The 15,000-nt window shown below is 38.6% G+C and overlaps 2 protein-coding genes across 23 annotated transcripts in view; one reads left to right on the forward strand and one right to left on the reverse strand.

Moving 5' to 3' along the window:
* mub (poly(rC)-binding protein mub) overlaps positions 1–15,000 on the forward strand; it is an 835,667-nt gene that overhangs the window by 201,072 nt on the left and 619,595 nt on the right. The gene's annotated exons all lie outside the window — the stretch shown is intronic.
* The window catches only part of LOC136850476 (octapeptide-repeat protein T2-like), a gene marked incomplete at its 5' end in the record, with an annotated part of 109,277 nt that overhangs the window by 74,627 nt on the left and 19,650 nt on the right, over positions 1–15,000 (reverse strand). The window contains 2 exons of the mRNA XM_067124049.1: positions 7,209–7,273; positions 12,820–12,894. Of these exons, the coding sequence (XP_066980150.1) occupies positions 7,209–7,273; positions 12,820–12,894 (140 nt within the window). The remainder of the gene's footprint in view (positions 1–7,208; positions 7,274–12,819; positions 12,895–15,000) is intronic.

Genomic DNA, 15,000 nt, shown 5'->3' on the forward strand with positions numbered 1-15,000 from the left:
TGTGTGTGTGTGTGTGTGTGTGTGTGTGTGTGTGCGTGTGTGTGTGTATGTATGTATGTATATATACATAAAATATATATATGTGTATGTATATATATATACATATATATATATATATATATATATATGTATATATATACATAACACACGCTGGCGTGTGTTATTTTCAGAACTGTTTAGAAAGATCGTCATCACCACATAACTGTTTTCCAAGAGTCAACCATCTGCTCTCACACACTGTAATGATCAGTATGTTATTCCAGTCATTCATTTCTCGTTTCATTTCCTCCCTCACCACCTCTTTCATTTTCCTCCCTCTCCTCCCCTTTCCTACCTTTTGCATGGTTCTGCACATGCGCGCACACGCTCGCATCCTCGTGCGCGCGCGCAAACCATTCTCGGGGACCGTGGAAGAAGTTATTTTGGTTCACCGCTAAACTGCAGGTTTGGATTTTTATAACTGCCTCGCGTGGAATTTATGATAATGATGTTTTTGAACTTCCCGCTGGTCTTATGACTCCCCCCATCCCCTTCCCCCTCCCCCTCCCAATCCCCACCCTCTTTCACCTTTTATTTCAACAGATTGATCAGTTGGAAATACCCCCCATGTAACAAGAGGAGAAGCTACGTCGACGATGTAATCGGCAGATATCTCAGTTTTTAATTGTTCCAAATGCAGATGTAATTAACGGGTCTAATTGGACCTTATTGCTTTGTAAGGCCTCGCGACGAATTTATTTCGTTCGGGGGATGTAAGTCATTTGTTTTGGCCGGTCGCGAAGTCGCTTACTCGCTCAGTGGCAAAGTAATTTGTTTTTCCTCGAAGGCAGAGCGATTCGTTGTGCTTTGAAACGAGTAATAAATGTTCTCTAAGGAGACGGGACTTAATTTCGTTTGGATTCCCAACTAATTATTAGGATCTTCATTATTTTCATTTTTTGTCCCTCTTTGATTCAAGGTGCGTTTCTTGTTTGCGTGCTTTAGTAGCAAGAGCCCGTGCTGATTTTATCTTCTTCGCATGCTTTAGTCGCAAGAGCCCCTGCTGATTTTATCTTCTGTCATGCTTTAGTAGCAAGAGCCCGTGCTGATTTTATCTTCCTAGCATGCTTTAGTTGCAAGAGCCCGTGTTGAATGACCTCTTATCCTAATTATTTGGCATATTTGATTATTATTTCTGTGGGTCTTAAAATTGGTGCGATTAAAATAAAATCATTAGCAATCTCTTTACCGGCAAGAGCCCGTGTCACCCTGGGGTAAAGAGGGGTTACCTCCATCAGCGGACATCACGTGGTGCACTGTTGGCATTGCTAAATAGTATTTGCAGCGTCCCGAAGACCATTTGCTGCAACCAATATTTAGCATTTTACTTCACCTCCGTGTCGCTTCCTTTTCTTCAGTCTTGCTGTTCAACTTCTCTAACAATTACTTCGTAAATTACCTAAGACACATATACTTCAGTTTCATTGATATTCTGGATATCTCTATTTTGCTATCCAACCACTCCAACTTCCTGTTTTCAGTTCATTCAGTACTGAACGGGTGAAGTTACCACCCCGGTCCTAAACATTTCAGCCAAAATTCCATGATTTCATGTCAAGAGTCCGTGCTGGCATATGGCCACCTGAGTGTCAAAAGCAATTTTGGAAAGAGCATTTAAAGGGCTTTAAAAGGAGAATCGTTCCTTCCCGTTCCCAGTAGCAGTTTTTAAGAGAGTTTTAAAAGAGTGTATTGAGCGGTATCGGAGGAAGATGTCAGGTGCAGCGCGCCGATGGAAAATTGGAAGAAAGTGAAATAAACGGGAAAAGGAATTGTTTGGCGTTGTGTTGTTTCCTGTTTCGGGGATACTCGGTTGTTATGCAAATGGACTGGAATGTTTTGTATATATATATATATATATATATATATATATATATATATATATATATATATATATATATATATATATATATATGTAAATAAATATACACATACATTACATATATTATATATATTTCTTTTATTATAATATGTATTGAGATCGCCAGCTTTTACTGTTTCTTCTCGTCGTTGAAACATACCAAAGTTTTGGCCAGTTTTTGACTTGAGAATTGTTGTCTGTTTCATATAATTTTTTCTGAGTAAAAGGCTATAAGGCTTTTTTTAAAAATTACATTGGTGATGGTATGATAATTGCAAGTTTTTACTAGTTTTTGACATCAGTATAATTGCAAGTTTTGGCTTGTTTGTGATGTCACATTAATTACAAGTTTTGGCTAGTTTTTGACGTCTTAATAGTTACAAGGTTTGGCTAGTTTTTGATGTATTATAATTACAAGTTTTGGCTAGTTTTGACTTATTATAATTACAAGTTTTGTCTAGTTTTTAACGTAATAGCTACCAGTTTTGGGTAGTTTTTGACGTATTATAATTACAAGTTTTGGCTAGTTTTTTGACGCATTATAATTACAAGCTATGGCTGTTTTTGAGGTCAAAATAATTACAGATTTCGTCTCGTTTTTGACGTCACAATGATCACAAGTTTTGACTAGTTTTTTGCGTCATTTTTATTACAAGTTTTGGCCATTTTTTGACGTCCCAGTGATTACCTATTTTCTCCGATATATTTTGATGTAATAATGATTGCAAATTTTGGCTAAGTTTTAACTTCATAATAATTAAAAGTTTCGGCTGGTTTTTTTTACATCACAGTAACTACAAGTTTTGACTGGTTTTTGACATCACAGTAACTACAAGTTTTGACTGGTTTTTGACATACAGTAACTACAAGTTTTGACTGGCTTTTGACATACAGTAACTACAAGTTTTGACTGGTTTTTGACATACAGTAACTACAAGTTTTGACTGGTTTTTGACATACAGTAACTTTTGACTGGTTTTGACAACAGTTTTTTGACTGGTTTTGACATCACAGTAACTACAAGTTTTGACTGGTTTTTGACATACAGTAACTACAAGTTTGACTGGCTTTTGACATACAGTAACTACAAGTTTTGATTGGTTTTTGACATCACAGTAACTGCCTACTTGGTATAATATCCCCGAAAATCAGGACTCTTTAAATACATCGCCTCTCCGAACGATGAGACATAACTCGTTATATTGGCCCTAAGCCCTCCTACGAGGGAAAGAGGAGGTGGTGATAAAGAGTGATTAAATGATGGAGGCATGCCAACGTTCATGCTCTCTCTCTCTCTCTCTCTCTCTCTCTCTCTCTCTCTCTCTCTCTCTCTCTCTCTCTCTCTCTCTCTCTCTCGTATTCAGGTGCCGAATGGCAGTTTCAAATTAGGTTAATCGACCATCAGAAAAGTTGAGAGAGAGAGAGAGAGAGAGAGAGAGAGAGAGAGAGAGAGAAAGAGAGAGAGAGAGAGAGATGAAAATTTGTGGATATAAGGAGTAGGATAGATGATGAGAGAAAATGAACCAAGTGGAGAGAGAGAGAGAGAGAGAGAGAGAGAGAGAGAGAGAGAGAGAGAGAGAGAGAGAGAGAGAGAGAGAATATGGAAATTGATGGAAGAGGAAAGTGGCGTGATAAAGAATAACTAATGATGAATTTAAAAGACTGAAGATTTAGCATTCTCTGGGGAAGAAGAGAGAGAGAGAGAGAGAGAGAGAGAGAGAGAGAGAGAGAGAGAGACGCGGAGTTGGAAAAGACTGGAAACCTCCCTCCCGCTTCTGTAAAGAATTCTTGTGTGCTTACTGATTATCTCTCTCTCTCTCTCTCTCTCTCTCTCTCTCTCTCTCTCTCTCTCTCTCTCTCTCTGTGAACCCTGTCTTGCGTAGCATCGGGAGCATATTTATAGATTCATGTTCAAGTTACGAACGATGCAGATGTTTTATTTATGTTTCTGAAACGAATTATAATACATTAAAATTATGTTTAGCTCTTGATATAATTGTTCTTTTCATCATTCTGCAAACAATGAATTTATCTTTGTTTCATGATGTGACCGTTCCTCTCTTCAAAACTAGTACTTGTTATCTGAGTCATATAGTAAGAATATTCATACAGTTTCAAATTATTCTGTCTGCCTTTCAAAGCCAATTCTTGTTATCTGGGTCGTAGTATGAATGTTTGTATAGTTTCAAAATATTCTGTCCTTTCAAAGCCAGTACTTGTTATCAGAGTCATAGTAAGAATATTTATATAGCTTCAAATTATTCTGTCTACCTTTCAAAACCAGTGCTTGTTTTCTGGGTCGTAGTAAGAATATTTATAGTTTCAAATTATTCTGTCTACCTTTCAAAGCTAATACTTGTTATCTGGGTCGTAGTAAGAATATTTATATAGTCGCAAATGATTCTGTTTACCTTTCAAAACTAGTACTTGTTATCTGGGTCACACCCCTTTCTATGAAATAATATTACATACTTTAATTTTCACTTACCTGTTCCATCAAGAGTGTGGGCTCTTTCGTTAAATAATAAAGCATTGAATATGTATATTTCGGATGCCATTTTATAAGTCATTGTGCAAAGGAAGCTGAGCCGTGCCATTTCTTTTTGTCCAACCTCACAAAAAAAAAAAAAAAATCTTTACCTGCGTTTGTTTCGTGTTCCTAATCCATCGTCATTTTAGTAACAGCTCTCTAGTACTATGAGTAACACGCCTTTAGGCATAATAATACCTTTCGGCATGTCAAGTCTCTCTACTCCCCCCCCCCCCCTCCGGCTCCCCTCTCAGTTCTATGTGGGGATACCTAACCTTTAGTCCCTAGGCCTGAAATTGGTTCTTGTTGATCTTGCAGTCTGTTTCTGATGCGTGTCTGTGTGTTCACAGATCGAGGTAGGTATTCATTGTCTGTTGGCCGTTATCGGCTGTTTGTGGCCCCAGACTGTTACATAGGAGAGGCTGGAGCTATGGTTGACTTACAATCTCTGAATAGGCTTACGATCTTAACGATCTCTGCGTATATACGATGTTTGCATGGACTTACGATCTCTGCATAGGCTTACGATCTTTGCATACACTTAAGTTCTTAACGATCTCTGCATAGGCTGAAGATCTTAACGATCTCTGCATAGGCTTACGATCTTAACGATCTCTGCAAAGGCTTACGATCTCAACGATCTCTGCAAAGGCTTACGATCTTACGATCTCTGCATAGGCTTACGATCTTAACGATCTCTGCAAAGGCTTACGATCTTAACGATCTCTGCAAAGGCTTACGATCTCAACGATCTCTGCAAAGGCTTACGATCTCAACGATCTCTGCAAAGGCTTACGACCTTCACGATCTCTGCAAAGGCTTACGATCTTAACGATCTCTGCAAAGGCTTACGATCTTACGATCTCTGCATAAGCTTACGATCTTAAAGGTCTCAGCATAGGTTTACGATCTTAACGATCTCTACATAGACTTACGGTCTTCACGACCTCATCGATCTCTACATAGACTTCCGATCTTCACGATCTCGTCATAGGCTTACCATATTTGCATAGGATTCTATGACAAGAACAGTGTAGATCGGTGGTTTTTTTCTTGTCCTTTATACGATCTGTTGTTTAGTGAACTGACGGGATAAGGAAATTTTTTTTTTTTCTAATATATATACAGACATACACATGCAATATTTACTAGTTTATGTTTTTTCTAGCATCCAAATGTACGCAGACTGTGATAAGGAGATGTGTGTTTTTTTTTCTGATATATAGCAGGCAACATTTATTGTAATATTTGTTTTTTTTTGGACAGACAGACATACACAGGCAATATTTACTTTTGTATGTTTTTTTCTGACATACACAGAAATGCACACACAAAATTTACAGGTATATATATATATATATATATATATATATATATATATATATATATATATATATATATATATAAAATTAATGCCTCTTCTCATTATGTTCTAGTGTTATGTTTCTGTACACCAAATTCTTTTGTTGTTGTATGTTTTTAAGTAACCTTTTTCAGTGTTTATAAAAAAACAAATAATACTGTGTGTTGTGCGTTGCGTCACTGAATCTCTATCTATCACAGGGCGTCCCTTCATCTAATTTTTTTTTTTTTACTCCGAACAAATTACTCACAAGTATTTTTTTACTTTTTTGAATTTCATTTTACTTTTTGAGGGGGCTTCTTATTGATCCGCGATAGATGAGTTTTACTTTAGGTAGCATCTCCCCTCTTTTTCCCCTTACTCTACCAGGTCAGCTATTTCTTTTGAAATAGTTTTCTTTTGACTCACGGCTCTCTCTCTCTCTCTCTCTCTCTCTCTCTCTCTCTCTCTCTCTCTCTCTCTCTCTCTCTCTCTCTCTTGTAAACGTTCATTCTGCCATCTCCCCACATGTACCAAAATGTAAAATGTATCTCTCCCTCTAATCTATTACCAGAATCTCTCTCTCTCTCTCTCTCTCTCTCTCTCTCTCTCTCTCTCTCTCTCTCTCTCTTATTTTTTTTACCTAATCTAATGTAGCATCATATTTCCTCTTCCATCTCCCAGATATAATCTTCACCAAATCATGGCTGGTAAAATCGAGAATGCGGTCTCTTCCTAATCTCCCTGGCGCGCGAGCGCGTCCATGCATGGATGCATGCATTTGTGTGTATATATGTGTGTGCTTGCATGTGTATGTGTGTATGTATTTTTGTATGTGTAAGAAAAAGGGGTACCATCTCCCTCTGCTCTGGAAGGTAGTGGTATTAGTAAGTGTTTGTGGGGGGAGGGAGGGGGGATGAAGGCTGGTTCGTTCCGTCGAGTGAGGGGAGCCGTTCCGTGAATGTTTCCCCCCTCCCCTCCCCCTCCCCTCCCCTCCCCTCCCCCTCCCCCTTTCCCCACATGGCCGATTCAGATCCGTATTGTAATTTCCGCCGCTTAAGCTGGATTTTCCCCGTGGATAGGAAAGCTTGGGGAGGGGGATGGATAGTGGTGGGGGTTAGGCAGGGGGCAGGGAGAACTGGGGGTATCCGCCCCCTCTCCCTCTTCCTCTCGCCCGTTCCTTCTTTTCCCCCCGTAATATTTATGATTTCATTCGTGTGTTATTTTTTTCCCTGAATGTAATAAGAACTCGACTTGGTCTTATACCGCCGTGGTATATGCGCTGAAGTGCTCTCTCTCTCTCTCTCTCTCTCTCTCTCTCTCTCTCTCTCTCTCTCTCTCTCTCTCTCTCTCTCTCTCTTGACTAGACATAGGCAAGCGAGGAACGGGAATGAATCAGGTTGAAAAGAACGGATAATATTTTCCGTCGCTTTGATTACTTCCTCTCTCTCTCTCTCTCTCTCTCTCTCTCTCTCTCTCTCTCTCTCTCTCTCTCTCTCTCTCTCTCTCTTCCATACCCCTTAACTCGCCCACCTATCTAGACACACACACACACACCATCAACCTCCATCTTGTAGTTTTGTGTTTGCTGTAAAAGAAAACTTTTGTGCCGGCTTTGTCTGTCCGTCCGCACTTTTTCTCTCCGCCCGCAGATCTTAAAAACTATTGAGGCTAGAGGGCTACAAATCGGTATGTTCATCATCCACTCTCCAATCATCAAACATACCAAATTGCAGCCCTCTAGCCTCAGTAGTTTTTATTTTATTTCAGGTTAAATTTAACCATAATCGTGCGTCTGGCAACGATATAGACCAATCCACCACCGGGTCGTGGTTAAAGATTCACGGGCCGCGGCTCATACAGCATTATACCGAGACCACTGAAAGATAGATCTATTTTCGGTGGCCTTGATTATACGCTGTACAGAAAATCGATTGCGCCGAAGAAACTAAGGGGCATTTTTTACTTGTTTTTAAGCCTTTTTCTGTCACCAAAGTTATGTCGTCATATCGTAACGCGTTTTTCAGAATCACTAGAATGCAGTTTCTTTTTAAATTTTTATTGTAGGTTTCTGTATTGTTATTTCATGTATAAATGTCAGCATGCTGTTAGCATTAAATTTATCTCGGGCGTTACAAACGGTTACTGAAAGTAGATAAAATTAAAATGCAGATATTAAGCCATTTGTATATGATTGTATATAAATCACGGTGTGATAAAAAAGTCATTTATATATATATATATATATATATATATATATATATATATATGTGTGTGTATGATATATATATATATATATATATATATATATATATATATATATATATATATATATATATATTATATATAAATCAACCCAACAGATATCTTGCAAACAACGTTGATCAGACACTTTGAATACAGTTAAAAACCTGACAAAAAAATTAATGTATATAGATGTGTATACATACCTACATCCATATAGTTTTATATACATATACTGTATATATATATAATTAATTTCGTCAATTTTTTTCCAGTTGTATTCACAGTGTACGGTACATGGTATGTGCAAAATACGTGCTAGGTTCAAAACTACTGGAACCTCATTAACCTGTGTATCAGTATACTAAACTCGGTTCATATTCCGATGCATAAACTTAGTTCAACATTTCACTGTCACTTGGTGACTCGACCTGACGTTTAATAGGTAGCTTATCTTCCTCAGTGCGTCTTACCCGACGCAAATAAGGACGTCAGGAGACTATAAATTTATTTTCATTTGCACAGCTGGTTTTAGATAGTCGTGGGTACCTTTTTGACTTCACTGTACCTTTTGATATCACTGGTGCTGTTTATGGTTAGTGACCTTAGTAGTTGTGACGCCAGACAATTTGTAATATACCGTTCAACTATTAGCTGAATTGGTTGAAATTTTTACAGGGTATATTTTACTTACCGGTGTGAGGCTTATGTGAACGAATTATGAAAGAAAATTATCAATTTGCGATAATTATATCTTCCTCTTTTTGCGAACTCCTTGATTTTCGGTACGTTTCGACCATTGCCTTTTTTGTTGCACATCTTCTGTAATGTGTATATTTAAGTGTATATATATATAATATATACATATATATATTATATATATATATATATATATATAGAGATAGAAAAACTCAGTGCCATATCTTTCATCATTCTTTACATTCCTCTTTTTAATACATGATCACGCTCGCCCCAGAGAGAGAGAGAGAGAGAGAGAGAGAGAGAGAGAGAGAGAGAGAGAGAGAGAGAGAGAGAGAGAGAGAGAATGCGTTCACCCAGTGGGAACTGTGTTTGTATGTATCTTGGAGGCATTGGAAAAAGTTGCGGGCGGAGGGTTGGGATTGTGAGGGGTGAGGGAAAAGAGGAGGAGAGAGGGGGTTGTGGGGTGAAGGGGTGAGGTGAAGGGGTGAGGATGTTGTGGGGTGATTTTGTAGTTTAGCGTTTGGGTGACAAGAAACGGGCGGAGGGACGGGGTGGGGGTGAGTGGGGTGAAGGGGTGAGGAGGGGGTTGTGTGTCTGATCTTGTAGTTTAGATAGCTCTTGGGAGACAAGAAACGGGATGATAGGGGGTGAGGAGTTAATAGGGTGTTGTGGGGTGAAGGGGTGATCTTGTAGCTTAGGTAGCGTTTGGGAGACAAGAAACGGGCGGAGGGAGGGTGAGGGGTGATGGAGGGGTTGGGATGTGAGTGGGTTGAAAGGGGGGGGTTTCGACGGGTTCTGTGGGGGTGATCTTGTTGCTTAGATAGCTCCAGTGAGTCAAGGAACGGGCGGATAGTTGTGAGGGGTTTGTGGGCTGAAGGGGTGAGAAGGGTGTTGTGGGGTGAAGGGGTGATCTTGTAGCTTACATCGCTCCAGGAAGACAAGAAACGGGCGGATGGGATGAGGGGTGAGGGGTTTGTGGGGTGAAGGGGTGAGAAGGGTGTTTTGGGGTGAAGGGGTGATCTTGTAGCTTACGTCGCTCTAGGAAGACAAGAAACTGGCGGATGGGGGATGAGGGGTGAGGGGTTTGTGGGGTGAAGGGGTGAGAATGGTGGTGTGGGGTGAATGGGTAATATCTTGTAGCTTAAACAGCGTTTGGGGAGAAAAAGGAAAAATCTGACGCCGGCTGTTAGTGAATCATTTGAACGGTGGGCGAGTGGGTATATATCTGAGCGAGACGACGTCGTTTCTCCGCCGCTCTCTCTCAGAATATAGGGAGGAAAACGACCAATCTCGGAAGATGTACTACGGTTTGGGAGAGGCGGGGAGTGGTTGGGGGGGGGGAAATGGGAAGAGGGGGAGATGGGTTAATGGGATGGGAGGTTGAGAAAGAGAGAGAGAGAGACAGACAGACAGGGAGAGAGAGAATCTTTAGGATCCTGTTGCCCATTTGAATGAGAGAAAATGAAAACTTCAGGATTTGCTAATTTTGTAGCCAGCATCGGGAAAGGAGAGAGAGAGAGAGAGAGAGAGAGAGAGAGAGAGAGAGAGAGAGAGAGAGAGAGAAAATCGGCCGCTGAAATGAGAGAAAGAGAAAGCTAAGAGATTTGCTAACCTTGCGGCGAAACCTCAGGAAATGAGAGAGAGAGAGAGAGAGAGAGAGAGAGAGAGAGAGAGAGATTTCCTACGTTGATCTTCTTAAGGAAAGGAAAGTATTCTTCTAAAAAGCAGCTGTTAAATGCCAGTGATCGTTTTTTTAGATTTTTTTTTTAGAATTTTTTGTTACTTGTAGAAAAAAAATTCGAACCTGACTGCTTACGGTTATTTTGGGCACTGACCTTTCCTCTAGTTAAAAAAATAAAGAGAACAAATGTATACTTATAACTGTTTTTTTTTTTTGGCCGAAGTTTGATATAGACAAGATGCAATTTCAGAACACGCTGATATTTTTCTAAATGTGTGATATTTTTTGTCTCCTTTGTTCTCCAAGTTCTTTTGTACTTAGAGTTCAAGTAGTTTAGTAGGTTTTTTGGGTGGGTGGGTGGGTTGGGTGGGTGTTTGTGGAAGTACAAGAAAAATTGTCAAATGTGATAAATTCATTCAAGCAGGGTGAGTTCAATGCATGTTTTTTTTTTTTGTCACTAAATTTTACATTCCATTTTCTTATTATTTATTTAATTCTTTATTTATTTAACTTTTGTTTTAGGTATTTCATTTCAAAGGAAACTCTGCCTTCCCATATTTATACAGTTTAACCATAGTATTTTCTGTAGTAATGAAGAACCAGCTTGGTAAAATCCTTGATTATAATAATCTTAGTCCAAAAATGATTGGCAGAATATGATAGCAATTTAAAATACTATTTATGAAAATCATTGATTACTTTTAGTGTCTTCGTGAACCGTGTCCTTAGACCATCCCTGTCAGTAGGGGAGATAGTGCCGTCAGTGCACCTTACGCGGTGTACTGTAGGCATCACTTAGGTTCTCATCAGCGTCCCTTCGGCCCCTAGCTTCACCCCTATTATTCCTTTTACTGTACCTCCTCCGTTCATATTCTTTCTGCCATCTTACTGCCCACCCTCTTTGCAACTATGAGGTCTTCCTCCTGTTACACCTTTCAAGCCTCTTACTCTCAATTTCCCTTTCCTCATCATAGGTCCCAGCGCTTGGTATTCAGCCTAAATTGTTGACTCTGTCTATCTCAACCAGCCCTCCCGAACCTTGATTGCTGAATGTTTTAAAAGTTTTTTTATTATTAGTTATTATCGACTTCGGTTTTTGGGGCGATCAGGCGGATTTTGGGGGGGAGGGGGGAACCCTGTGACTCGGTTTTGGTGGAGTGCAATCTAAAGGTCATTTTCCTCCTCGTTCCGTCGTTTTATAAAGTTAGCTGGCGGCTCGGCAGATCTGGTTTTCCATGTAATGGGATCTCTCTCTCTCTCTCTCTCTCTCTCTCTCTCTCTCTCTCTCTCTCTCTCTCTACAAAATTTTGAATTTTACGATATCCCATGCTACTTTATTTTAATCATAAATATGCAAATTTTCTCTCTCTCTCTCTCTCTCTCTCTCTCTCTCTCTCTCTCTCTCTCTCTCTCTCTCTCTCTCTCTCTCTCTCTCTCTCTCAGAATTTTGACAGACCGACGTCTCTGCTAGGCTGGTATATTAACTATTAGTGTCAGTTCATAAGCAATTTTGTTTCATATATATGTATATATTATATATACATTATGTATGTGTGTGTGCATATATATATACATTTATATATATGTATTTAAATCTGTATATATATTATATATATACCTTATATTATATATATATATATATATATATATATATATATATATATATATATATATATATATATATTATTTATTTATTTATTTTATGTACATTTATACACATACATACATACGTACACACACTCATACACACATTGTCCTGGTCTTCTCGCCATACTTTTGTATAGGTGACCTGACCTGACCTTCCTTTTCGAGGAGGTTCATCCTCCCCACGACATGTAAACCAAATTTTATCACCTGGTGTTGTGGCCCACTTGGCATGTTTGGGGAACCACGTTTTTTGCATCAACTTCTCGTCATAAGTGAATAAGTTTTAAGCTCCCGGATTTCTCAAGTTTAGGGCGTCCCTAACAAGTTCTGAGCCCTGGTGAAGGTTCTGCATAATCTCTGCTGCTGCTACTCTCTCTCTCTCTCTCTCTCTCTCTCTCTCTCTCTCTCTCTCTCTCTCTCTCTCTCTCTCTCTCTCCAAAAGATAATCCAGCTCTCCTGTTAGTATGGAATTATTCTACAGGTATTTCCATAGACACTTTTTCTAAAGGTTCTTCATAATTCTCTCTCTCTCTCTCTCTCTCTCTCTCTCTCTCTCTCTCTCTCTCTCTCTCTCTCTCTCTCAAGGGTGGAATTGTTCTATAGGTAATCCACATATACTCACAAATTAACATACTTTTCATAAATAGTATTTCCTCTCTCTCTCTCTCTCTCTCTCTCTCTCTCTCTCTCTCTCTCTCTCTCTCTCTCTCTCTCTCTCTCTCTCAAGGGTGGAATTGTTCTACAGGTATTTCACATATACTCACAAATTAACATACTTCTTCATAAATAGTATTTCTCTCTCTCTCTCTCTCTCTCTCTCTCTCTCTCTCTCTCTCTCTCTCTCTCTCTCTCTCTCTCTCTCTCTCTCTCTCTCAGAGGTAATCCAGCTTTCCTGGAAAAATGGAATTATCGTACATGTAATTCACATATACACAGCAACAAGCATACATTTCATAATTGATATTTTCTGTATTTGAGTACTTATATATCCTAATAAGTACTGTAAATCTTCCAGCTTCCATCGTGTTTTTACTTTGACGTATTTATAAAAATAGTCAGTTATAGTAACTTCAGTCCTGAAGAAATTCTGCTCCTTTTCTTCAAATTCTGTAAGGTGACTGTTGTATCTCTCTCTCTCTCTCTCTCTCTCTCTCTCTCTCTCTCTCTCTCTCTCTCTCTCTCTCTCTCTCGTCCCGCGAAGACATTTCCCTGTTAATTAAAGAAGAAATGTGTCTCATAACTCGGTGGTTATTTAATTAAGAAAGACCAGATCCAATTTACGGACAATGCCATATATTGGCCCCAAAACTAACAGAATGCGAGAGAGGAGGCCACTAACGCAATGCCAGTGGACCACTACTGGCCACCTTAACACAAGAGGACCACCACTACCAGGCCACCTATGCTATAGTCTTGCCGTAAGGTTCGTTGTTTAAGGCCACACAAAGTGTCTCGTAGTCTCGCATCCTTTTTTTTATATATTAAATTGGAAGAGGCTGTTGCTTTTCTAGTTTTTTTTCGAGTCTTCTTGTTTCTTATATTATGAGCCTAGGTGTCTTTTGGTGCGAGACGTTGAATTTCACTAGAGTTTTTTTTTTGTGAGAAAATGAAGAGTATTTATTTTTTTTTTTTTATTGAGGTGGAAATTGAATTTATTTATTTGGAAAGAGGCTGATGCTTTCTAGGTTTAAAATGAGTCTCTTTTGTTTTCGTTTGAGTCTAGTTGTCTTACTTTGGTGCTAGGCGTTGAATTTCACGTATGGTTTGTTTAAAAAAATGGATAGCGAATTTTTATATATATATTTTTTTAGTGTCCATGAAGTGACGTAAGGACGAACTTTGAAACTTTCGTTTCCCCAACATGGTGTTATTGTACAACCATTAATAAGTGTCATTTAGACGGTCATCTTTTTTAATTATTAATTTGAAAGAGGCTGTTGCTTTCCAGGTTTTGTTGAGTCTCTGTTTCATTTCTTATGAGTTTAGTTGTCTTAATTTGGTGCTAGACGTTTAATTTTATTTATGGTTTGTTTTTAAAAAATGAAGAGTGAATTTTTATTAAATTTTTTTGGTGGTCATGCAGTGACTGACGTAAGGGCGAACTTTGGAACGTTCGTTTCCCCATCATGGTGTTGTTTACAACCAATAGCCTAAAAAGTATCATGTAAACTCTCATTTTTTTTATAAATTGAAAGAGGCTGTTGCTTTCTAGGTTTTGTGTGAGTCTTATTTTTTTCTAATGACTCTGGTTGTCTTATTTGGTTTTAGAGGTTGCATTTCAATTATGGTTTATTTAAAAAGTAAAGAGTATTTATTTATTTGTTTTTTTATTTTAGTGGAATTTAATTAATTTTTTCGGTGGACAATGATTTATTTGTAAAAAAAAATGAAGAGTTTTTATTTATATATGTTTGTAGTTGCCATGTAGTGACGTAAAGACGAATTTGGAACTTTCGTCCCCACACTGTTGTGTTATTATACAGCCAATACTGATGCTTAGTTTCAATTACTCATGAAGTTATTCAGGGGTCAGAATCAGGAAAATATAATAAAAACAAAAGTATTTTGTTCAATCTATATTCAAGGTTACAATCAGGAAAATAATAAAAACAAAAATAAAACTGCATTGTAGAATGGGCGATGAAGCAATTATAAAAATGTCACATGGTTTCTATTCTCTTTTTGCCTCTAGGTAATCCATATTAAACCGAGTCATTTAACAGATGGGGAACATTGACGTAGGCGGTCCAGAACCCGATTCGGGTTGTAGTTAAAAAGCAAATTCATTCATTGGTTCTTGCTCGATCGAAATGCAAAATTTTGATGAGTTTTGTGTGTGTGTATGTGTGTGTGAGTGGTTGGGGTTGTGTGAGGTTGTTGGTTGGAGGGGTTTTGTGGGGCTGTATGGGTGGGGGTGGGGTTGGTTGGGTGTTGGAAGACCTCGAAGAAATAAATCT

Source organism: Macrobrachium rosenbergii, chromosome 22, assembly GCF_040412425.1.
Source record: "Macrobrachium rosenbergii isolate ZJJX-2024 chromosome 22, ASM4041242v1, whole genome shotgun sequence".
NCBI lineage: Eukaryota > Metazoa > Arthropoda > Malacostraca > Decapoda > Palaemonidae > Macrobrachium > Macrobrachium rosenbergii.